Source organism: Felis catus, chromosome D2 (genome assembly GCF_018350175.1).
Source record: "Felis catus isolate Fca126 chromosome D2, F.catus_Fca126_mat1.0, whole genome shotgun sequence".
Taxonomy (NCBI): domain Eukaryota; kingdom Metazoa; phylum Chordata; class Mammalia; order Carnivora; family Felidae; genus Felis; species Felis catus.
The window spans coordinates 21,869,492-21,893,477 of NC_058378.1; the positions used below are offsets into that span (position 1 = coordinate 21,869,492).

General features: G+C 36.5%; 1 protein-coding gene and 1 long non-coding RNA gene across 34 annotated transcripts in view; one reads left to right on the forward strand and one right to left on the reverse strand.

Annotated features, from left to right (window-relative positions):
- ANK3 (ankyrin 3) overlaps positions 1-23,986 on the reverse strand; it is a 682,576-nt gene that overhangs the window by 12,704 nt on the left and 645,886 nt on the right. For 25 of the 33 annotated variants that reach the window (XM_045040024.1, XM_045040003.1, XM_045040008.1 and 22 more), the window contains 10 exons: positions 23,797-23,871; positions 20,332-20,463; positions 19,268-19,411; positions 15,726-16,407; positions 13,314-13,692; positions 11,553-11,603; positions 9,420-9,506; positions 2,860-2,943; positions 2,688-2,747; positions 1,117-1,197 (listed from right to left, as the gene is read on the reverse strand). In XM_045040024.1, coding sequence (XP_044895959.1) covers positions 1,126-1,197; positions 2,688-2,747; positions 2,860-2,943; positions 9,420-9,506; positions 11,553-11,603; positions 13,314-13,692; positions 15,726-16,407; positions 19,268-19,411; positions 20,332-20,463; positions 23,797-23,871 — 1,766 coding nt within the window. In that variant the 3' untranslated portion in view covers positions 1,117-1,125. The remainder of the gene's footprint in view (positions 1-1,116; positions 1,198-2,687; positions 2,748-2,859; positions 2,944-9,419; positions 9,507-11,552; positions 11,604-13,313; positions 13,693-15,725; positions 16,408-19,267; positions 19,412-20,331; positions 20,464-23,796; positions 23,872-23,986) is intronic. The other 8 variants (XM_023240471.2, XM_023240472.2, XM_003993953.6 and 5 more) reach the window with 6 other exon arrangements.
- LOC109492455 lies at positions 6,996-7,982 on the forward strand. The gene is made up of 2 exons (XR_002146332.3): positions 6,996-7,351; positions 7,847-7,982. It is a non-coding gene; the product is annotated as an uncharacterized LOC109492455 (long non-coding RNA).

Consider the following 23,986-nt stretch of genomic DNA (forward strand, 5'->3'; position numbering starts at 1 on the left):
GAAGATCTGTCCAAGTAAAAACTAGAATCTGTATGCTCTTTGTCATTTTGACCAGTAGGGCTAAGAGAACTGCTGGTGCACATCCCTTGAGAAATCATGCTACTTCACCTCACGGACTCAGGAGACCTTTTCAAATTTCTTTTCAAAGCTCCATCTGCTTTTTTCATGCTTAGGAAATGACCTTTCATAAGTATAGCTAAAGATAATAGGATAACGTAAAACTTAGAAAACAATGTTTGTTAGAAATATCCTCATCTATGAAAAAAAGTTCAGACAAATTTAAGCAAATTCACCAATATTTCACTTAAAAAAAAAAATAGTAGTCCAGGGGTGCCTGGGTGGCTCAGTTGGTTAAGTGTCTGACTTCAGCTCAGGTCATGATCTCACAGTCTGTGAGTGTGAGCCCTGCGTTGGGCTTGTCCTGACAGCTCGGAGCCTGAGCCTGCTTTGCGTTCTGTGTCTCCCTCTCTCTCTGCCCTTCCCCTGCTTGCGCTCTGTCTCTCCTTCAAAAATAAATAAACATTAAAATTTTTTTTCAAAAAAAAATAGTCCATTTACCTTCTATTTAATTTGCCCTGGTTTCTGGAAGATATACCAAGTAGCATATAGGAATCTCGGCCATTTAATTTAAAACGGGCAACCACTCTATCTCAATGGAAATTGAATTCTCAGAGGCCATTCTGCTAAAACGGTGAAAGGCTGGATGTGCACAAATCTCAGAGTGCATCAGTGAGAGCTAACTGGTTGTTGCCAGACTGGCTTCCTGTCAGGCTGTATAATGCTACCACATTTCACACGGAGCCTCTACTCTTAGAGGGGACTCAAAAATCACTGTTTACATTTGCTTCTGGAAACACCATTTACATTTAAATTCCTGACTAGTTTGTGAGGAGAAAGTTTATGAACTGTGACTGGAGTGTGTGTGTACATTGCATATGTAAATATAGAAATAAGCCCAATAAGTTCATATTGGATATTCAAAGCTGGAATTCAGTGAAAAAGAGAGGAGAGCAGTGGATGGGGGGATCTGAATCACTCATCAAGAGAAAGGAGAGGTTTCACAGCGCGTTAAGGCAGACTGTTGTTGCTATGAGCACACCTATTGCCTTGACTAACCGTTTACTGTTATGAATGGCTCTTCTTTTCCACATGACGGATTTCCTTCTTCGCTGTCTTCACCTTATAACCTTCTCCCTGCTGTAAAAAGGAATGTATGTGTTAAGATTTCACAGTGAAAGAGTTTTAGTCATAGAGCGGTTCCCATTCTGGTCCCTTGAGGCTGGATTAGGTAAGTGAAACACACAGTTTAAAGCACTTTGTCACTTCACGTCTCAAAATACACACAATCTATTTGGCGTAACCACACAAGCCTGGCATCATCGAGGCAAGCTAGAGAGCACCGTCAGAATGAATACAGTAACATAACTATACTTTGGAGTAACTTGATAGGTTAGTGATAAATAAAAGGTTAGTGACAAAAAAAGAATAATAGTAACAAATAAAAATTTTTTAAAGGTTAGTGATAAATTAAAAAAAATGAGTTAGCCTGTTCATTTACTTGTAAACTAGAAGAAATCATCACCAAAGCTCTCAAGGCACCCAAACCCAAATTATAACAAATATTAGTAAATTATAATTTATTTCTTCTTAAGCCAACAGAATTTTAAGCAATCTGTTGTGTTGAGACTAAAATTTCTCAGGAAAGCACTGATCATGAACTAAACACCATAGGAATGTTGTTGATCTGAGGGACTTTTTTTTTTTTTAATTTGTGGAATTACCAACCCCTTCCTCATTACTGCAGATCAAGCAATCATCCGTTTTCCATAAAACAAGACCTCTCTTCACTGAGCACCAGGGATACTTTTCCCTGAGAGCAAAACTGTACAAATACTCCACTTTTCCCAGCTTTATAACAGAAACACAGTAGCCTTTCCAATCTTTTGAGTTAGTCTTGAGAAATTTTCAGTGCACTTTTTCTTATGTAAACACAGGCTATTGGAGTTTCTATTTTCAAAATGAGAAAAGGAAAGGAATGACAAATAGCCAGAGGTGTTTTGTCTGGGAGATGGAGTTTCATCTGCTGAGTTACACTGCACAGTGGTGAAGATTAGTTCTTTAACTGGCACATTGCATATAGGCTGTTATAAACCCAGAGAGGAGAGCCCTCCTCGGGTTAAGATGAGGGAATTCCCTTTGTAGAACATACTGGAAAGGGAAAAATGTATAGATTTGATGTGAGCTTTTTGCCATTCTAACATTGAAACCCTGTACCTTTGCTGGAAGTGAGTGCCCTCCCTCAGATGCTCTCCACCCTCCCCCTAGGCAGGCACTAAGCTTCAGGCAAAGCACTGGGTGGGAGGCCAAAGTGGGGGGGGGGGGTTGCTGCCCAGGGGTCTGGTGGTGAGAGAGGGTTTTAATTTTATTTCTCTCACATGCTGTAACCAGCACATTCTACTCTCCATAAATGAACTTATTTCTGAAAACTCTGAAGACAGTAAAAAATATATAATGTTAAAGAATGTTAAGAAGTCTTTTTCTTTGACCCTGATCAAATGCACAGGATGTCAAAAGCAGCAAACACTTCAAGCTGCCACACTGCAGATGCCAGCCTGTTAGCAGCGTATTCTAGAAAGTTCACAAAGCGTTTATCCTCTGCTTTTTCTCTGGCAGCCCCTCTCCATTACCATCTCATCATGTTTTCTCTCTTGTGGGATAGCAATTCGTCTTATTACTTTCCGAGTGATCTGTAGGAAGCAATAGTGAGATTTTTCTGTTTCTGTCTCAAGTGGTGACACTACAGCAAACAGTAGAAAAATCTAAATCCCAAGAGAAGCGTAAAATCCCAATGATGATTACTTTTCTGGTGATGAGGTTGCCTTCTTCATCAGTAAATTGTTCTTCTGTGACAGATTCACCAGGAATGCTTTTTGCTTCCTCTCCCTAAAGGATGTGGCATAGAGATTAGCAACATACTAGATGGACAGATCTCCACAGCACTCCATAGGCCACACACATGCTCTGCAGAGTTTTAGAGAAAGAAAGTATAAATCCTGCTTGCTACTCCAGGGCAAAGGGAAAAGGCTGACTCCTCTAACGGTTACTTAGCAGGCCACAACAGTCAAAGCAGTAAGCCTTAGGTATGTACAAGACTGACGGTTAGCAGGCAACTCCAAGAAGGAAAAATTATAAAACATAGTTACACAATGCTATATAAACCAAAAGGTTTCATTTTTTGAAGAAAAAAAAAAAAGTCAATGATTAGAGCTCTAATTAGATCGCCTCATTTTGAGCACTGTGTTTCTGAATTAGTCCTACCAAATCTCTAAATAATTTTTAGGTTGTATTTTCCTTAATCTAAATTAAGATGTTACCTTAGTTGGGGCATTACATTTATTGTCTTTATTAGTTTTTTTTTCATTTAAAAATTCATTTACTAAGGGTAAGATAGACTTTTTTTAAAAAGTGAAGTTCAGAGTACAGACAATATCTTGTTTTTCTTTAAAACTGAGCTTTTTGGAGGTATTAAAATGAGCATAACTATGTCTGATGGTATACACAATTTCTGAATACTATCTTCAAGTGAAGGGGTCTTATGTGATGATTGATCATCTAACCTCTATTGCCACAGACAAAAAAAAGAAAAGAAAAGATCAGTACTAAAGGAATTTAAGATGATGATATCTTTCAGTTAGTGACTGTTATCTGATTTACAAGGGGAAACTGTCAAAGATCTTCCTCTGGTGAATTTAAAAAATGGAATAAAGTCTTAACTCCCCAAGTTGGGCTCATATTTTCCAGCTTGGTAGACTTATATGGCTCCTTAATATCTCCCTTTTTGGCTCTATGATTGTACAATAAGAAAAACCAGGGGCGCCTGGGTGGCTCAGTTGGTTGGGCATCCGACTTCGGCTCAGGTCATGATCTCACAGTTCGTGGGTTCGAGCCCCGCATCGGGCTCTGTGCTGACAGCTCAGAGCCTGGAGCCTGTTTCAGATTCTGTGTCTCCCTCTCTCTCTGCCCATCCCCCACTCGCACTCTGTCTCCCTCTGTCTCAAAAATAAATAAACATTAAAAAAAAAAAAAGAAAAGAAAAACCACTCAGAGAGCAAAAATGGGGCTATATATGCAATATATAACCTTCTTCACTGGTATTCAACATTCAGTTAGTGCCACTTAGTTTGGGGGAACAAGGACAAACATCTTAAGTGCAGACCTACTCTACAGACCTAGTGACCTGCTAGTCAGACTTCTTGGTGAAAAGGTGGCTGGGACAATGCTGTAGAACAATGTACTGTAGTTGTTGTTCACCTGATGTTATTTTAGGGAAAATGGCAGATCACGAAGTTGACAGCTACATTTCTGGGAGAGCCAGGATTCTAACTCTTGCAGTGTTGTTGGACTGGAAAGGGTAGTAGCTCTGATAATTTTGTCAGCACCAGCCAATGGTGAGAATGTTCTATGACTGCTTTATGTCACAGCCAGTAGAAAGGCAGAGCCGGTTTAAAATGACAGGGTAAAGACTAAAACATTACCTTGTTTTGCTGCCAAAATTGTTTTCATTCTTTTCTTTTTACAAAATGACTTTGTATTCTTCTAGATTATGGGCTCATAGCTCATGACTGGGTGAGACATGGGTTCATTTTCCTCACTGTGGTAGAGAGGGAGGGAGGTGGGATGAAAATAAAACATGATGTTTCTTGCTGCTCATGTTTAGCTCCCTTTGGCTCTTGCTTATGATTTGCTTCAATTAGCACAGTTAAGAGAGGGAAGGGGATTGGAAAAATGTAGAGGGAGGTCTCATGCTTAAATGCACTAAAATCTGCAAAAAGTTTTTTATGGAAGTGTTATTTATATTTCCTGTGGGTGGTTTCATATATTTTGGGAAAAAAAATGAATTTCATTTTATTTTGAAAACAAAGGCATAAAGAAGCAGAAAAGCCAATAATAAGAGGTGATGAAAGATTTCATTACAGTTTAAACATGAAAAAATGAAATGTTTTTGAGCTAACTCTGGGAAATGTCTGGTGTTTTGCATAGTAGGTAATTTGAGGATCCCAGGAAAATCCAGTAAAGTAGAATCCTATTGGATACATTATGAATGGACCCTTTTGTGGGGAAAGATGCCAGTTAACTGTTTGGAAAGTCTCTGACAGAAATGTGAAAGAAGGTATATTTATAAATATAGTGAATAATAGAAGTAAATGGATTTATATTAATAGCCTTAGAAAAAATTAAAGTCCTACTTCTAAATAACAAGCCATAGAAGTTGTTTAGATCTAGTCTGGCATGTAGGCATTTTCATTGTTTCCTACTGAAAACCCATACTGTTTATGCATAGCTAAAGATAAAGATACCTCTCTTAACTATAATTGGCCATTAAATACAGTCAATTAGTGTTTTAATAAGGCCAAAGTAAGTTGTGTTATGATATAGAAACTCACTAAATTGGGGGAGATTAGTTAGGAATCCATTAGATAAAGAGGGAAGACAGGAGTCAGGAAACATGTTCTTAAAAAAAAAATCATCCATCTTTAATGACAGAAAATAACCTCTAATTAGTTCCTAAAGTTCTAGACAACAGTTTGTACCTTCAAGTAGGCAAAATTTCCCCCCTGGTCTTGTTGATGGCATTATTTTTGGCAACACCTCCCCCCCCTTTTTCCTTTCCTACTTCAGAGGAAAATCACAGCACATATGGTGTCACAGTATCATCCCCAGTGGCCACCTTAATGTAGACTAGCTGTACTTCCCTTTGGACCTCTGCTAGAGGCACTGCCTTTTATAGCTTTTATTCCTCTGTCCTTGAATAAAAGGAAAGAAAACCAGTATGAAATGTACCAATTTGTCTGATGTATAGAACATTAAAACTTTAGCTTTCTCCCCCAAGTGGAAAGGATACCATGTATGTGACATATATAACTTTGCAAGTTATTAAGCAGTAAGTGATAGTATAACCCATTTTTATATTCTGAGAAACTCAATTCGGGGAATGTGTGTTTACATGTATATAAAGTGCATGTACATTTTATATACATATTAATATATGTACATCAAAATAACCTGAAGCTCGTGAAAAGTGGTTACCTCTGGGAAATGGAAAGAGTAGATCAAACTTTATATACTTTTGAGTTGCTTGATTTGGGGAAAACATATATGTAAACTTAATTCAGAAGTTAGCAAAAAGTTCAAAAGCAGAAATAAAAACACAGTTGAACTATGTAATAAAAATTCAGTTATTTGAAGCCTACCAAACTTCACAATAGTTTGGCTGCGAATTAAAGTTTTTACCTTTGTAATCACTGTCTTTGCTAAGCGAATAAAATAAACAAGCTCATAGGACTGAGTAATTTACTGAAACTGCTTCGAAGCATTTGAAACAACTGTGATATTATCAAATTATATAGAAATAAATTAATATGCTTATAAAATCTAAAAGTCCCCACACAATTGGAAGAGTTTGTTGGACTTATTCCTTAGAGACTTGAATACAGTACATGTAAAAAAAAAATTAAAAAAAAAAAGAACTTCATAAAAAATGGATGAACCTGCATATGACATTACAGAGACAAATCATAAAATTATACTTTCACCCCATCAGTTGTACAAATTTTATGGCTAGGAAGACGGATTCACCCACACTTGTAATGGAATCCTGAGCACACCTACTGCTTATGTGGACACTGCATAGCCACAGCTAGTCCTGGGAGAGATGGAACAACCCCACAATAGTTTTCAACTCCGAGATCCTAAATGTTAGAGGGATCACTATGGCAAACAGCATAAATATGCTGGTTCAGCCCAAGGCTGGACAACCTCCATGAAGCAGGCCAAATTCTCAGCATTCCAATCCCGTCAGATAATTTCCAGGAGAGACAGCCCACGGCTGCCCTCTTCCAGGCCGCTGGAAAGGTTTAAGTGGCCAAGTGTCTAATTTGGTCTATAAGAAGCTATTCCTTTTTTATTTATTCTGGAGAACACAGTGTTGTGGAAAAAGCAGGTAGAAGGTGCTGCACTGGAGGGCTCGAGATTAGGTTTGGGGTTGGGGCCTTCCAGAAGTGCTACTCTACTGGAGTGTGATTTGGGCTAAACCAACCACTCTCCAGTCCCTTGGTTTTGTCACCTTGGAAAAGAAGTGATTTTAGTATCAATGATTCCATCCTAACATTCTCCTTTCATGTTTTTGACAGAGGCAGTTCCCACATCCCAGTTACCGTATATGATGGCAGTTTCCAGCTTTTATCTCAGAAACATACCAACACATGAAGAGAAAAGCAACAGAAATGTGATCCTTTCTAACTGCTCTGAAACTCTGAACAGAAAAAGAGTAACCAGAAAGATTCTTATACATGTAATTTATAAAGATTTTTATTATATCTATAGTTTTCAATTATAATTATAGCTATTTTTTTTAGGTTTTGGTTTCTCCAAATTTGTTGAGTGACTCTATTGTGTACACAATGCACTCCCCAGTTATAAAACCTATGCTCTGATCATTCCAACTCAACCTCCCTAAAATTAAACTTCAAGAAGTGGGGATTTGAAGAGAACACAGACTCCTCTGTTTTATGAAGCCATCATAGCATAATTTCGTCTTTTAAACTTAAGCCCTTAATAAAAATGTTTATATATCACACACGCTTAATTTTATATTAAGCTCAAATATATAAATAACACACTCTAACAAAATTACTTAAAAGCTAGCTTGCTAATGCATATCTAGAATTCTAGACCAAGTGAAATAACCCTCATTGATTTGATGGGTTTTGTGTTTTTATTATTTTGTTTTTGTATTCTTTAGAGTAAAACTTCTTTATCCTCTCTCTCTCTCTCACTTTTTTTGCAGGATTATGTTTATTTTCTTCTGTCCTATATACAGGAGAGTCAACTCATATAATGAGCAGCTTTTAGAAGGAGTGAGGTGGATTTGGAGGTGACACCAGTATGTCATATATTAGCATAAAAAGCAAGTTACAAGACAATATGTTTGGTGTGCTTTTTCAGGACATTTCACTTTAAAATATTTCTTGAAGACACTGATTCTGGGAAGAACAAAGCCTGACTGAGCAAAGAGTATGGCTTTAACTCCTTCAGAAAACCTGTATTATTTCTTTCCTCCTAATCCCAGGGAATGTGTGGGAGGTGAATACTTGCAAATATGCTGGATATGCTGGACACCCATAAGTAATTTGGCTTGCCTATATGGAATTTTCAAAGTGATTCGTGCTTTTTTTTTTTTTTTTTGATAGCTATCTATTGAGCTCATGATTGATTTGCGCATAGTTTAAGATTCAGACAAGGACCTATTTTCTTCTCTAATGCTTCCAGAGTCTTAGAAAAACTATACTAGAGCAGATTTGGCAGATTTTGTCCTCTTCTTTCATCTGATCTACATGAAAAATACAAGCAGCAGGATTAAAAAGTTTTAGATACCTAAGCCAACTTCTCTGCTCTCTGCTGGGCCTCCTGACACTTTGGAAAGGGAGGATAAATTTGATAAATGGTTTTCAATACATATTTCCCTTCCTTTCTTTCTCTCCAGAGCTGTCAACCAAGGAGCCTCAAGTTATTTGGACCACCTTCAAAGGCCTGTGTGTTGAAAATGGCTTCCTAGTTTCTGTAGTCAATTATTCTAACATCAAGAAATCTCTCTCTAAAGAGAGTAATGAAGACAAGCACAGGCTGTGAAAAGTGTTCTGCTGGACCTTACCATGCATACAGTCAGTGCTTCAAAAGGCCTTTGTGGGGGGAAATGAAGGTTTATTCATAGTGTTCAACTGTGTTGTAGCAGGGGGAGAATGATATTTTTTACTTCCAGTAAAAACTGCTTCGTATATATAAAAATACAGACTGATTTTCTGTATGTTAGTCAAGTCAAAAGCCTTTTTTCAGAAGGTTTTGCCCAATTTTGTTTGTCACATACATCCATGCCAGGCTATTACTCCAAATTCTCAGCCATCGTTTGGTATTAAAGAACTGGTTTTTACTTAAGATCTATCTGTTCAGGCAGTAGGAATTTGAGGCTGAGGAGGGGAGCCTTTTAATTATTTCATTCTCCTTCTTGACCTGACCTCATACCTCACTGTGGCCTCGGAGGTTTCGATTGAACGTTTCATTTGATATAAACCAAGATAAAATCTTTGTTCACATATAACACTTTGAGGGAAAGCAGGATACAAATACCAAGAATTCCCAGACAAAATTACAGCTGTCACATGTCAAACACAGGCCTAGACAGAACACTCACTACCATGCAACACAACCTTTTCCTTGTTGCTGGTTGTTCTTACAAGCTTTCAAATATGCAAAGAAACATACACAGAGCCACTTAGTTATCAAGCATGCTAAATTTTCAAGGCCACAAGGAAGGACTTTCTAATCACATAGCGATGCCCCATCACCATCCGGCTACAGGATACCTTTATAATCAAACGCCGGCGAATAACTCGGGTAGTGACTCTCCGTTCTTCCTCTGAGCTCGAATCACTCTCACTGTCTTTCAAGTCCTGATAAATGCATTTTTTAGTATAATAATTTTACCATCACATTTAAAATAAAAGACATTCTGAGAAGGGAAATCAAAAAAGAATTACTTTCACTTGCTGGTTTTCCCTGCTAAGGAAAATCATGATATGTATTTGTGAGAATCTTTAAAAAAGTTTAGATGGAAGAAAATTTTGAGCAGGATTCTAACCGAAATTCCTCTGTATATGTGTGTGCATATAGTAATGGATATATTTAATTACACTGATCTGTATGTGCACATATATGGTAAAGATCAGTGTAATTAAATAATAAAAATAATAATAAGAGATATTTGGGCATCAGAAACTATATGCTACCAATTATTAGTTTGAAGAAAAATTAATATTCATTTAAAACTAGTTTGAAATCTATATTCACTTGACCTTTCATTAAAGAGGTATAGTATGTCTAGTTTCAATGAAATTTTGGTCAGATTTGACAACTTTATCAAAAGCTATTTGAAATTTATAAAAAAGTAAAGAATTTACATCAGTATAATTTGCTACATACATTTATAACAGGAATTTTTAGCAGTATAATTGGCACCTAACATGCAACTCGTACTCAGTAAGGGTTTATGCAAATGAATGAAAGAATAATATAAAGCATGTGAAAGCTTGGAGTCTTATTTTAAAGAACTGATGTGAAAAAAAAAGGAAAAAAGGGGCACCTGGGTGACTCAGTCAGTTAATAAGTGTACGACTTCAGCTCAGATCATGATCTCATGGTCTGTGAGTTTGAGCCCCACGTCAGGCTCTGTGTTGGCCAGTTCAGAGCCTGGAGCCTGCTTCAGATTGTGTGTCTTCCTCTCTCTCTGCCCCTCCCCTGCTCTCTCTCTCAAAAATAAAGATTAAAAAATAATTTAAAGAATTGATATGAAATTAGGACAGAAAAAACACCTGACAGACAAGAATATGGCATAGACAAGAATACAGTAATTGCACAAATATTAATTTTTAGGCAATGAGAATGAAGAGGAATTACCACATAGTTCATAACTCAAAGGGAAAAATATCTTCAGTTTCTACTGCAATGTCATGGTGAACACTATTTACTGAATGATTTTATTTCAAAATTTAATGGTGGAATTCTGATAATAATTCTGGTATTTTGTTTTCTAAGTTTGCTAGTTACCCTGAATCTGATAGTCTCAGAGATAGAAACTATAGTTAATATCCATTGGAAAAATCAATGGCCGTGTTGGTATCAATAGGGGGGAAAAAAGTAAAATTGTTACAGGAGGTATCAGTGTTAGCTAATGTGATTTATGTAATGTTTCTCAAATAGATAATAAAGTAGGCCATTTTCCACCAAAGGTATAGTTAACAAATATTTTAAAATATTATAGTAATATCAATCTTGACTTTGTAAGAAATTTCATTTGAACAAAATACCCTACTAAATAACATGGTGTCAAAAGGAAAGAGTTTTCAAGTTCCTTATTCCCTGCAAAGATCTACTGGCTGCTAAGTTCCTTATGAAATTTGAAGTTTTTTTGAAAAGACCGTAAATTCAGAAAACTTAGAAGGATCCAAGTATTGTGAAAGAAGGCCCTGAAATGGCTCAAAGAAGCAGAAATAGGGAAGGAGTTCCTATTGTGGGAAAAAAAAAAGAATTTCTAATTTGCATTCAGAGATCAGATTAGATGAAGAAAAGAGAAAAATTCAATCAGAATTATTCATAAATAATTATGGATCGTAAATTGGGGAAGATTTTCACTTGGGTAAATTAAAAAGCAGAACATACATTAATGCAAACACTACCAAGCCTAGATGTCAAGTATGTTATAATTGACATAATTATAAAAATAGAAAGGGGCCATTTGGCCTGTGTTTTGTTTTCACATTCTCCCTGCTAATCTGAAGGTGGAGGGTAGAGAGAAGATTGTAGTAGAATCTCGATCAGGATTCCCTTTAAAGAATTCTCTAGAATTGGCAAAGAGGGTAACTAGGAGACCAAACAATTTTCTTAGTACTTCTTGCCATGGGTCACTGCTTTGAAAGAGTTGGAAAGTAGCAGAAGTTTACCTTGTAACAGCAGGCAGTCATCCGTGTAAGAACCGCACCCGGACTTTTGACCTGATTTTTTAGGGGACAAAAAGGGGGCTGTTTTCTGAGATCATACATCAGATGACTTAGTTGGTTGCTAATGCACTATGGTCTAGCCACAAAGGGCACATCCTGAACATTTTTGGATTTCTTGTAAGGTTGGGTTCTTAGGGAATCTACTTAGACCAATCCCAAAAGCACAATCTCATTTATAAGAAACCTTGAAAACATTTTCTAATAGCAATTATGTTCCAGTACTGATGAACTCAACTGAGTTTCCATTCAGGGTTAAGGCTTTCATTTTCAAACCCTCTTTTGCCCTCTCCCTGGTTCCCCAATGGCCAATGTGTTTGCATGTGTACATATAAGAAGTGTTTATTTACAGGTATATGATCATTTGATTTCAGAACTTTTCTATGGATTTTAATAGGCTTTATAGAATAAACTTCCATAGTTAAGACATCACTATGTTATCACTTCTTTCTCTATTTTGTGGACTCATTTTAAAAGGGAACATCCAAGGTCGCACTGCGTAAATATACTAGAATGAACTGAAAGAAATCAATATTCAAAACCCATTTGTCGGGAAGTGAAAGGAAGGCCTTAGCATTTTACTTCCCCTCACTTTCCCTCCTAACATGCAGGAAAATGGTCAAAAGATAGCCTGCAGAAGGGAAAAGGAAAGGATATGATTAGTTGATAAGCTGATAATTAGCTCCTGAGTGACTGGGAGTTTGCTATTAAAGTTTTTCTAAAGCAGGAGTTAATCATGGACTCAATATTTTACAAAAGACTTTTCTTTGTCCTACCTAAAACACTGTGGTAGATCTTAAGCCAACCTGATGTTTTAGGGAAAACTGTAGGTGCTACTGTTCCAAAGATGCCCATGTCTCAGTCTACACCCACTGCGCAGTTCAGGAAAAGACACAATAATGGAGAGAGCAAAAAGCAGTAAAAAAAAAAAAAAAAAAAAGAATGTAGTAAATAGAGCTAATTTTTATTTTCTTATATCCATCTATAATTTCAGTTCTAAAGTTTTTAAGTTTTTAATATCTAAAAATGATAAACCTCAAAGAACGAATAAAAATCTATTAGATGGTACAAGAACACGGAGCACAAAGTGCAAATAATTCTGACAGTAAGGTTTTCAAATTTTTAAAAATGAATCTTAAGATAATCATCAACTTAGATATAAAAAATATTAAAATGAGACCTCTAACTTCCAATTTCTAAATGCTGTCAACCCACCATGGTATATACCCACCTCATTTTAGGCTTGGGCACTATGTTTCTCCAATTTTTAAAACAAAACACACTTTTATAGGGTAGAGCTCTTAGATGGGTCACATGCTATAAACTCTTTAAATTATGCAGAACCACCAGAAAAGGTCTGAATAATTATCCCCCTTCCATAAGAAAGAAGACTGGGTTGGGAGTTAGGAAACCTAAATACCAGACCAAATTAACACTGGACCTTAAGCATAACATCTCTGTAGTTCTCCTTCCTCCTGAAAAATAGCTGAATTGATGCTGCTTGCTTTTTCCTTCTCAGTAAATGAAGGTATAATCCAATAGCATACGTTCCACCTAGCACTTTGTTCACCCCCTCCATTAGTATTACATTTACAACTGGGTCATCATAAAGAACCTTGGGCTCAATGTTACAAGACTAATCAAACAAAGTGAAGCATCAGGACTTTTGGTTTAAATGACAGTGTACCGGATAACTAGATGGCATACCTTTTGCTCAGACCCACTGGACCCTTCTTCTTCGTGCAGGTTAAGCCTTGGCTTGCCATCTGCAGGGGAAGTCCTACTCATCTTTTTCATACTGACAGGCACACAGGGTTTAGGCTCTTCTATTACAAACTTGCTGGTTTCTTCTAGAGCTTTCTGATAGGCGGCTAGTGATGATGCTGGTTCCTCAACACGACCAGATCCATGGATTTTTGGTTTCAGAGTTTCCTTAGCGCTCTGTTTCCCTATATCATTTTGGGATTCTGGAAAGTAAGATTTTGTCTTTGCTTCTGGAGTGACTTCTGCGTGGCTCCCATTTGCTTCAAATTTTCCAGGTTCTCCTTTGAGATATGAGGTAATGGAATCTCGACACTGATCAGGGCTGCAAAAGAGAAGATGTGGAAATTTACAATGCCAATACATGGCTGAAAGTGGGCTTCAGAAGCTCTAAAGTTTTCACTACCATGTTGTAAACTACTCTTGAAGGCATAAAATAGAAAGACATGAAAAATATGGTCACTGGATTTCAAACTGTGAGGGTCTCTCATGGGTTTGGGTTTTGGGGTGATGAGGTGCTACACAGGGCCCCAGCTCTGCCCCGCCCACCCTGCCTAGCTATGCTGTCCTTGTTTTTGTTTGATTTTGTTTAATTGCACTGTGATAACTACTTGGATTTGAGATCTCAGGAAGTCACCCTGGGAGGTTCATGGGCATACCTGGAGTTCCAGAACTGCCAATCTAAGGAGGAGGAGATCTCCAAAGGCTTTAATATTGCCAGTGAAAAAACTGCTGGCAGAGAACAAAATGCATTCCTTGAGAGCCCTGACATCCCCAAGAACCCCATGTTCCAGTCTCTGGTTTTCCAATTGTGGGTCTTGCCAGCGTGCCTTTGCAAACCACGATAGCCTTGCTTGGGTCTCATCTTTCTTGGCTCCTGACCTGTGCTGACCCCCACTGGTGAGCAGGGTGTTGTTGCTTACCTGTTGCTTCTAGGTCCTGTGAGGACTATTTTCCTTTTAACGAACTATTACAAATCTTTCTCTTCCAACACTTTCTTTTAAAGTGACTTCCAATTTTTACTGGTATCAGTATGGGTTTTATTTTCTAGCTTGTGCATTGTTTTTAGGGTCTTTGCTTATTATCTACAGAATTTGGAAGGCACTGATTAGCGCAATGCAATGTTCTTTATGATTGTATATGTCTGTGAGTACGTGTGAATTCTTATAAATCAAATTGTGATAATATAAAAAAAACACCTATCCATAGCACACCCTATTCCATATGTATAAGTACAAACAGTCCCAGCACACTGCAAAGATGCTGTAACGTAATTGTATCTATTTCCTGTTATGTAACTATAAATTAATGTGACTATATTAGAACACAGACATCAAAACTAGTACTATTTGTTGTCTTTGGTAGGGTGAGCACAGAACTCTTTGGTCTTATTCTTCAAAAAGAACTCTGTAAACTCCTTTTTTGCAAAATGTTACAAGCTCCCTCTTTGGGAATTTTCATTGAGCAAGAAGCTTTACCAGTCATATGAAAATATTAAACATGGTTATGAAATAAATTTAAATTGGATGCAAAAACACCTGAGGTTATCACTAGTTGCCATGGAGGTAAGTTATATTTTAGCCTGATGTATGCATAAATAAAAATAATGCCATCTATTACTGACAGACTATTTGTAGCAGCCATTTGGTAGCCATTCTATAGGCTTCCTTCTTTAATCTGTAAACCTGTGTGAGGAAAGTAGTAGTATTCTTATTTTTAAAGTCAGTTAAAGTGACGTTCTTACAGCTTAGAAATTCATCCAGAGTCACAAAATGCAAACCTAATGCCAGTGGGATTTGAACCAATGTCTGAAGGACACTAGACTCTTACCTTTCTAGAGGAAGTCCAATATCAAAAAGAACCAGATTCATGATTAGGGAATTATTTTGGTTGTAATCAAATTTCTATCATGGCAATATTATTTGGAGTGAAGAATTACATATGACTTTTAAAGTCTGAAGTCAGGAAATCATAGAAAGGTTTGTATTTCTAAAAGACGTGGAGTTTTATTTACCCCATTATTTTGAAAGCATATTAATTACTAGCTTTGTGAAAAAAATCAGACAAGTCACAAACTAGAAAAGAGTAGTCTTCTAAAGTAAACACAGACATCTTTGGCATGCATGTAAAACTTTTTACATTTTGCTTCAGGCTATCAGTAGTTTTAAGAATTAAATTGAGTTTCGTGTGAGTTTCCCTCTCCAGATTAGCAGAATGAACCAACCTTTAAAGCAGGTATTATCCCCAAACTGGAATGGTAATTTAGAAAAAGAGTAAGTGCTAAAAAGTAGGTTTTAAAACAAACTATTAACATGTAATCTGTATTTCGCTTTCCTTTTTTCTGAAATGGAGCCATACCTGTCATCCAGTCTTTCTAGTAACCCACCGGTTAGTCTTCGAGCTTGAGCAGGGGACTCTAGGTTTCCACCTGATGTCTCGTTCTGCCAACCTGCAATTGAAGACATTTCCAGTTCTGCTTGCTGAACACGTTTAAGAATAGCCTGTACTTTTTCTTCTGTCATCTCCTCAGACTCTACGCCTTCTTCAAGTTGAATGTCCTCAAATAGAGATTTGAGTTTTTCTTCCGTCATCTCCTCATCAGGACCAGATTTTCCTTTCTCTTGCTGCTCAGAGCTTACTCTTACTTTACTAGTTTGTTTCAGTGGCTCTGCTGGTTTAACATCTTTTGGGACCCCAGCCATACTTCCGAGGTATTGAGGATACTCACTCAGACATACATTCTCCAACTGGCTCTCATCTACATCCACTGTGCCAGGCATTTCTGTTAAAGGCATTGAGTCTTCGAGTTTGCTGTCTTCTAAGGAAGTGTCTTCTGCAGTTACGACTGGAGGTCCTCCATCTGCTGAATGCTCTATGTTCCCCTGGGAAGGCACTAGCCCATCACTCAGTCTACTGGGGGTTCTAAGGGGAGACTCTATGCTAGAGATATCACTAAAATAATCATCTTGCTGGAAAGGGGTGGGTGGTGTGTAGTGCAACCCTGTGGGAGTTTCCAGTTCCACTTGAAGGGAAGGATAACCTATGGAAGACAGTACATTTGGACTGACTGGAATGAATTAGAGTACATCAAACAAAACACATGGAATGAATTAAATTATATCAGGTATGAAAATGTATGATGAGTTACAGAACAATGTTCATAAATTTATTGGTTTAGTTCAACTAAATGTAACACAATGAAATAAAAGACTAGTGCAAACTATAATAAAACAGAACACTAATTAATTAAGATATAAATGGTTTCTATCAACTTTGATAATTTTAATACAGTAACTTAAATATACAGACTAATTCAATCTAATAAAAAGTTAGCTGTCGTTATATAAAATACATTTATTCCACGGTCAAATTTATTAGCTTTCTACTTTCAGCATGCAAAATCCATATGGTGGTGGACTGCATACAGCAAACCACAACTGTTATAATTAATTACTTATAACTCATTTGAAGAGCTTTACATAGGAGCAATGCTACCCGACTATCATTCTTTTTCTTTTTTTTCACATGAAATTTACAGCGAAGAAAAATAAATTTAATCTTTGGAAAGAGATTATTATTAGACTTTAGAGCAATAGCACTGGGGAAAAAAAAAGTCTAAAAAGATGTTAGGAAAAGGATTTGAGAAGCAGATAAAGTAGAAAAGACTCCAAGGAAAGCTTTCAGGTGTCATAATGTGACAGAGATGAAAGACTTGTGGTGCACATGGAGGTCTTAGTGACTTTGGTGATGCGGACCACTCAGAATCACAACTCAAAGAGAAAAAAGAAATGATACACGACAGAGACAGGAAGAAAGCCATTTGCAAAGAGCTCTCTGAATATTCACAACAACACTGTGAAACACCAGCCTGCTCAGTGGGGAGGTAGGGAGCAGTTCCCTTGTTTTAACCTTCGCTGTGTGGACAAAGGGGACATTTTTCTCCTTCAGCAGAGAAAGAAGTGAACAATGGTCTGGTCATGGTGAGGAAAGGAGGCTTCATAAAAGTTCCACCAAGAGGAGAGACAGGAAAAAAAAGGCAACCAAGCACACTTTCTGAATTAATGGTCTACAAAACTAAAGCCTAATTTTCCCATCAGTCCACAACAAATATCAACTTAGCTTTTGTGGTAAATTCAAATTACTGTAGGTAAGTATAGTCACCTATAAACCAGAATCTTATTGAAAAGTTGGCTGCCATTAACTGAGGTTCATAATCTGCACAAGTGAAATTTACTTCATATACACATTCCTAAATTTTCCTACGAATTTTTAAAATAAGAAATATAAAATATTAAGATGTAGCCACAAAAAGCCCTTGGGAATTTATTTCATTCTATTCTGATTTTAAAATGTTACAAATAAATAAAGCTTTCAATTCTATTGACTATTTCCATTATTTTCTGGTTATCCTGCTTGTTCTTTTTTTCTTTTTTTCTTTTTTTTGCTTATTAGTTCTCTTAATTTCTTTTCCCAAAAAATAATATTAAAAGATTCCATAACTTGGCAATAATTCAGAATTTGATATAATGGTCTATCTTTAGTGCAAAGAGATTGGTTACCATTATATGGTCTCACATATAAGACAAGGCCTTGAAGAGAGCTTTTTTCCAAGGTTCTATGGTATGTATGTATGTATGTATTTAAGTAGGCTTCACAGCCAGCATGGAAACCAAGGAGGGGCTCACATTCACAACCCTGAGTTCAAGAGCTGAGCTGAGATCAAGAGTTGGATGCTTAACCAACTGAGCCACCCAGGTGTCCTGCCCCAATTGATGGTATTTATAAGCTTATAAAGAAACCACTTTAGACACTATTGCCCATCATGTTTATGTTATATGGATAATAAGATATGCTTTAAATTTTCTGTTAGCTTTAACGTTAGTAAACAGAAACTTTTTAAGAATTTGCCATCTTCGCCACATAACATACGTAGAACTAGAAGTTACTGATTCTTGTTAGTCTAACTTTGCCAGTTTAAAAGCGGGGAAAAATGCCATAATTTTCAAAACTTGGGATAGAAGAGTATCCCTAGCTCTTCTTCCTTCCTCCACATCATCATCATTTTTTACTCAAAATTCATTATCAGAATACGTTTCCATTTGTAAAGGAAGACAAACACCTTGAAAAACATAGTAAGATATTTGTTATCCTTTACTTAATACCTTGATTAAAAAAGCCCCAATTTACATAGGAAATTGAAGGAAAAATGATAATATTATTATATAAATTAATTTAATGTAAAAAATGAATTATGTTGTTAGTGACATCTGTGCTCATTGAATTAGAAATGACACCGACTTCTATATATCAGGCACGGTTTTTCCAAACAATAAATGGAAGCATATGAAGTTAAAATAATGCTAAATAAGTAAAACATGTTTTTGAGAGATGCATTAGGCTTTTTCAGTAAGCGCTTAAATACTTGGTCCCCAAGCAAGATTTCATCATTTTATTTAACAATTTGTGTACTCTATGCTTAAACTTGACCCAGTACCTTGGTTATTTGGTAAAAATAACTCACAATTTGGTCTTACCAATATACTAATAAAAGAGTTCACTAGTTTTTTAGGTAAATATGAAAATGACAACCACAATACATTCTCTAGATATGAAATTTTCTTCCACTTGGTCATGTAAAAAATTTTCAAATACCAACTATTGAATATCCAACAGTTAACTTATGCTTTTATACCTCATTATGTGTATTTTATGTAACAGACATTTATCAAGTTTGTTCTATCAGAGTGTTTATTTCCAGACTCTGGCAGAGAAGATGCTGTGAAAATGAGAAATGAAGTCAAGCAAATCACAATTTAGTTGGTTTTAAGTGGCTGCCTTGTCCTCCACACTTTCAAAGTTTATCAAATGATTAAATAAATATGAACGCTAAATTCAATTACCATCAACAGGGTCATGGAAAACATTGTTCTCATCTGCAAAACTCCTGGTGCCTGAAATATTTCCATAATCAAATATTGGTCCTTCTAGCAGAGTCACTATATCTATTCGATTAATTTTTGTCAAGACCGAAGTTAAGGCATCAGCTGAAAAAGGAGAAAAGAGGGTTGAAAACCCGATTAAGTGATTTTCTTCCAGTCACCACAATATCCACACAAAGGCACGGCTTTCTTGACTCTCCTAGAGTTTATTCAGCTCCTCCTGACTGAGCTCTGCCATATCGCCATCCAGAGGGCTCAGAAAGCCCACCATTACAGGGAAGTCATGTTAGGGTCTCAAGAATCACTTTTGAGAAGCTGTGTGTGATGACAGCAACATTCATTCCACTGTAAGATGCCGAGCAGATGGGCCTCAAAATAGCTAAACTCCATTTAGTTACAAGGAGATCTAATAAAATTTTAAACATGTTCCTCTCCTTTCAGCCTGCCAAGATAGATCACCCTCATATTTGACATTGACCATCTTAGCGGCTTACTGAGGTCAGGCTGACCCTGGCAAACCCACAATAACTTACTTCCCATTGTTGTGGGTTGGCACTGGCCACGGGACAGCACCACCCCTCCCACCACCCCAGCAAAACTAAACAAAGTCAAACCTAAAAATATTAGAGACTTCTCTGCCAGCACATATGAAGCTGAATAAAATGATTTCATCCTATACCTTCTTCCTTCCTCTCCCTGTGCATCCGTCCCCAGCCACAACAGTAGCCTCAGAGTGCTTCTGACTACTACCCCACAATTTAACAGCTACAATTGTATTTTCATTTTTGATGGTCACAGAGAGAACTAAAGACAAAATGCAAAAAAAAAATTTTTTTTTCTACTATTTGCTTTCTTAAAAAGATTCCCAAAGATAGATGTTTGGAATATCAGTGTTAAAATTAAACAAGTATAACTTTAATGACTTGCTATTACTTTATGATTACTCTGGTTTCTTAACAGTAGGCTTATCTAAAACATTGGATATATGCAGTTGTGAAAGTTAAAGTAATATAATTTCAGCATACTTGTAGCATTTTTTCCGTCTCTGGTAACCCATTTTTTTAATAACATGAAGCTTTGAGAAATTAAAGAATTTGGATTTTCCACACGTATTTGATTGATTTCATCCACTGAAAAATTCAGTTCCCTTGCCAGTTCTGTAGAAAAGAAAAAGAGTTACTAAGATTTCACATTCTACTTTTATCACATATGTTTCATAAAAGTAATGCTCAACTGCCACACAAAAAAAGAAAGGAATTTTATAGTAAAACCCAGTCCAGCCTTGAGCATTAATCTTTATATGCTTCATTTTACAGGAAGCTGTGATCACACACAGGCTGTGACTTAACTCTCTGGAGATAATTACTTAGTTACAATTAGATTCCCTCTTGAGAGATTATTTTACAAAGAATTCTTGATCTGTACAAAAAGGATGCTGCTGGATTCTTTTAAGTCATCCAAATTATTCTTCACAATTTGTGCAAACCTCACCTAAGATGGGTAGGGATACACAACTGATAAATATGGCAAAGGGGGTGCTGGTAGCATGACTTTAGGAATTCCACTTGGGAGGTTAAATGATGACTCCAGACCAGATCGTTGTCTATGTTACGGTGTCACTTGTATAACAAATACAAGGGAAATAGCTTTGTGTCCATCTCAATGTCTATACCCATACGCTCAACCTCATTAATCAGAGTGTCTTTGGGAAGACACGTGTGAGCATTAGTAGCTGTCTTGACAGAGGGAAACAAGGAGCCAAAGATGAGAAGGAGCCTTACTTTTCATTATACATTTTTTGTACAGTTAAAAGAATTTCTCAGGTATGTATTATATTAAGTGATTATAGAAATAAATGGGAAACAATTCTTCCCATGGAAAGGGAATTGCTCAAGATTCTACCCTGGTTAAATATTTCTAGCATTTGGCAAAATGCAATTCAGAAGCTCAAAAAGGTCCAGATTCTTTGGTCAAGTGATTTCACTTCTGGAACTCTATCATGACTATACATTGAGTTGGACACAATGATTTATACACGTGAATGTTCATCTCAGGCTTGTACCATTAGAAAACTGAAAACAATCCAAGTGTTGAACAAAAGAAGAGCTAATTAAGTTAATGCAGTGGTTTGCGAACTGTTTTGATCATGGCCTACAGTTAGAAATACATTGTATATCATGATGTTTATATAAATGAAACCAGATCTTTAAGGAGCAAAACTTAGCCTTAATACACATAATATACAGACATATCCCCTCCCCCCCATTCTATCCTATTAAAAGCAAAACCAAAGGATGTATTGATTTCATGACTCTCTAGTACACTGTGACCCAAAATCAGAAAAACACCATTATTAAGTATGTATATTGGATCTTATTTATCCATTAAAATCAAGACCATAGAATATGTAATTTTGTAGAAACTAGGTAACCACAAATAAGAGAGCAAAAAGTTACATTGTGTATATAACATTTTAAAGGCTTTTAGACAAAAATCAAAGTACATTGAGATGTTAACAGTGGTTCTGAAGGACAGAATTAAATATTGCTCTTCTACATGATAATTTTTCTAATAATCTTCATTGAGCATAGGTAATTCAAATTTACAAAAGTTAAATTTAAGTTTTAAGTTCTTTCAAGTCCTTTGTGCTTTAAGAAACAATACTCCTACTGTCCAACAAACCCTTATGATCCAACTGTATCCTTTGTCTAGTGACCCAGCAAAGAGCAAAGACACACTGCCACTAAGAATTTTACAACGTTATGGCTTTACAGCACATCTTCTCCTGAAATGTACCCTGATATACCCTGATATAAGGACTGGATTTGTCTAAGGCAAATAATGAATAGTTATGGGCATATAATACTGCACAATCAACATTTGCTCCAGTATATTCTTAGATTACAATGTCCGATGTTAAAATATAATTATTAATTTTATGTTACCAAATATTTACACATAACAAATTGCTATTAACTCTCAACAATCTTCCAAGGATTATGCAGACCACCTGTCTTTTCAGAGTACTACTAGGCTCCTCGTTGTTAGCAGTGGGCCTGAGAGCAGGGGCTGGGTGGAAGGAGACAGGAAGGTTATTAAGTTGGGGGTGAGGGCAGAACTTAGGACATTTAAAGGAAGAAGATGTATGTAGCTGACCTTGTTTGCCATTATCTGGTTTCATATTCTCCATTTTAATAGCATATAGATAATTGTTTCCCTGAGTATAGAATATCGCTGAGGGTATACATGATGACTTAGATGTGACAATGGTTAACATTTCTATTTGAAGCTATTATATTTTGTTGCTGTTGTTGTGTGTTAAACAAAATACACTCAACCTTAAAAACTTAAAATTTTTCTGACTCATGTGAGGAGGATTTTGGGGGCCCAGTTAACATCGAAACTACAAAGCAGAATCATTCAGTCGACACAGAATTTTATCTTCATCTTTAATGAAGTGAAATCAAACTAAATATTCATTTTCTTTTTTTTTTAAATTTTTTTAACGTTTTATTTATTTTTGAGACAGAGAGAGACAGAGCATGAACGGGGGAGGGGCAGAGAGAGAGGGAGACACAGAATCGGAAGCAGGCTCCAGGCTCTGAGCCATCAGCCCAGAGCCCGACGCGGGGCTCGAACTCACGGACCGCGAGATTGTGACCTGAGCCGAAGTCGGACGCTTAACCGACTGAGCCACCCAGGCGCCCCAAATATTCGTTTTCTACACACTGATCATAAACAGTTTCATTCACTTTACTGAACTCAACTATTTTTGTAGTTTGAATAGATTTATACATGTGTATCATGCTTTAAGAAATTGTAATTCAAATTTTAAGCTTCCTATCATTCTCTTGTTTTCTTCTTTACATAGTTATTGAAAATGATCCTTGTCGTCTTTTAGCAAAGTGATACAAGATTGCCTTTGAAATAAATCTGTGGGCATAAAAGTGAGTCCACTTAAAAGGAAAAAAATATCAGGTAAATGTACATACAGATAACATGTGTAGGTCATAAACAGTGTGAAGATGACCTCATGAATGATTAAAATTTGTGAAACCAGGACATGGATTAATTGAACTGTTGCTTAAGAGAGCTTCCCTGAGGGCATAAACCATGTTTAAAATTTTGGATGATTTAAAAATCATAGGGCTTAATTGCGTTTTTCTTTATACCAGAAAAAAAATTTACCACTAGGTAAAATGTTATCTAATATTACCAGGAATGGCAGTGTGAAGAAAGTGCCTACATTTAAGGTAAAGTGAGATTTAAATTTCTATTCTTGAGTGTATGGGCTTTGAAAAAGCTTTGAAAAACACGGTATATAAGGTATTATCAGTAATCATCTCTGGGTTGATAGAATTACAGATGATAAAAATGTTTGCTGGTTTTTTTTCCTTGTTGCTTGTTTCTGTTTTACATAATGAACCCCTTGTGAAAGACAAAGAAATTAAGAAACTGTATTTGTCTCACTCAGTACTGTATACACTTACCTGTCCAACTAAGTCCCAGGTGGTCGGCTACTATTGCCATCCTGATATCTGTCCGTTCACATGGACTCTGTGGACCTACGATTTACAATTTCTTAATTAAAATAATCATCAAGAAAGACACGATACTGGAAAATGTTTTTTAGCAGTACTCAGATTTTACAGAGAGACTAATGCTAACACTGTACACTTA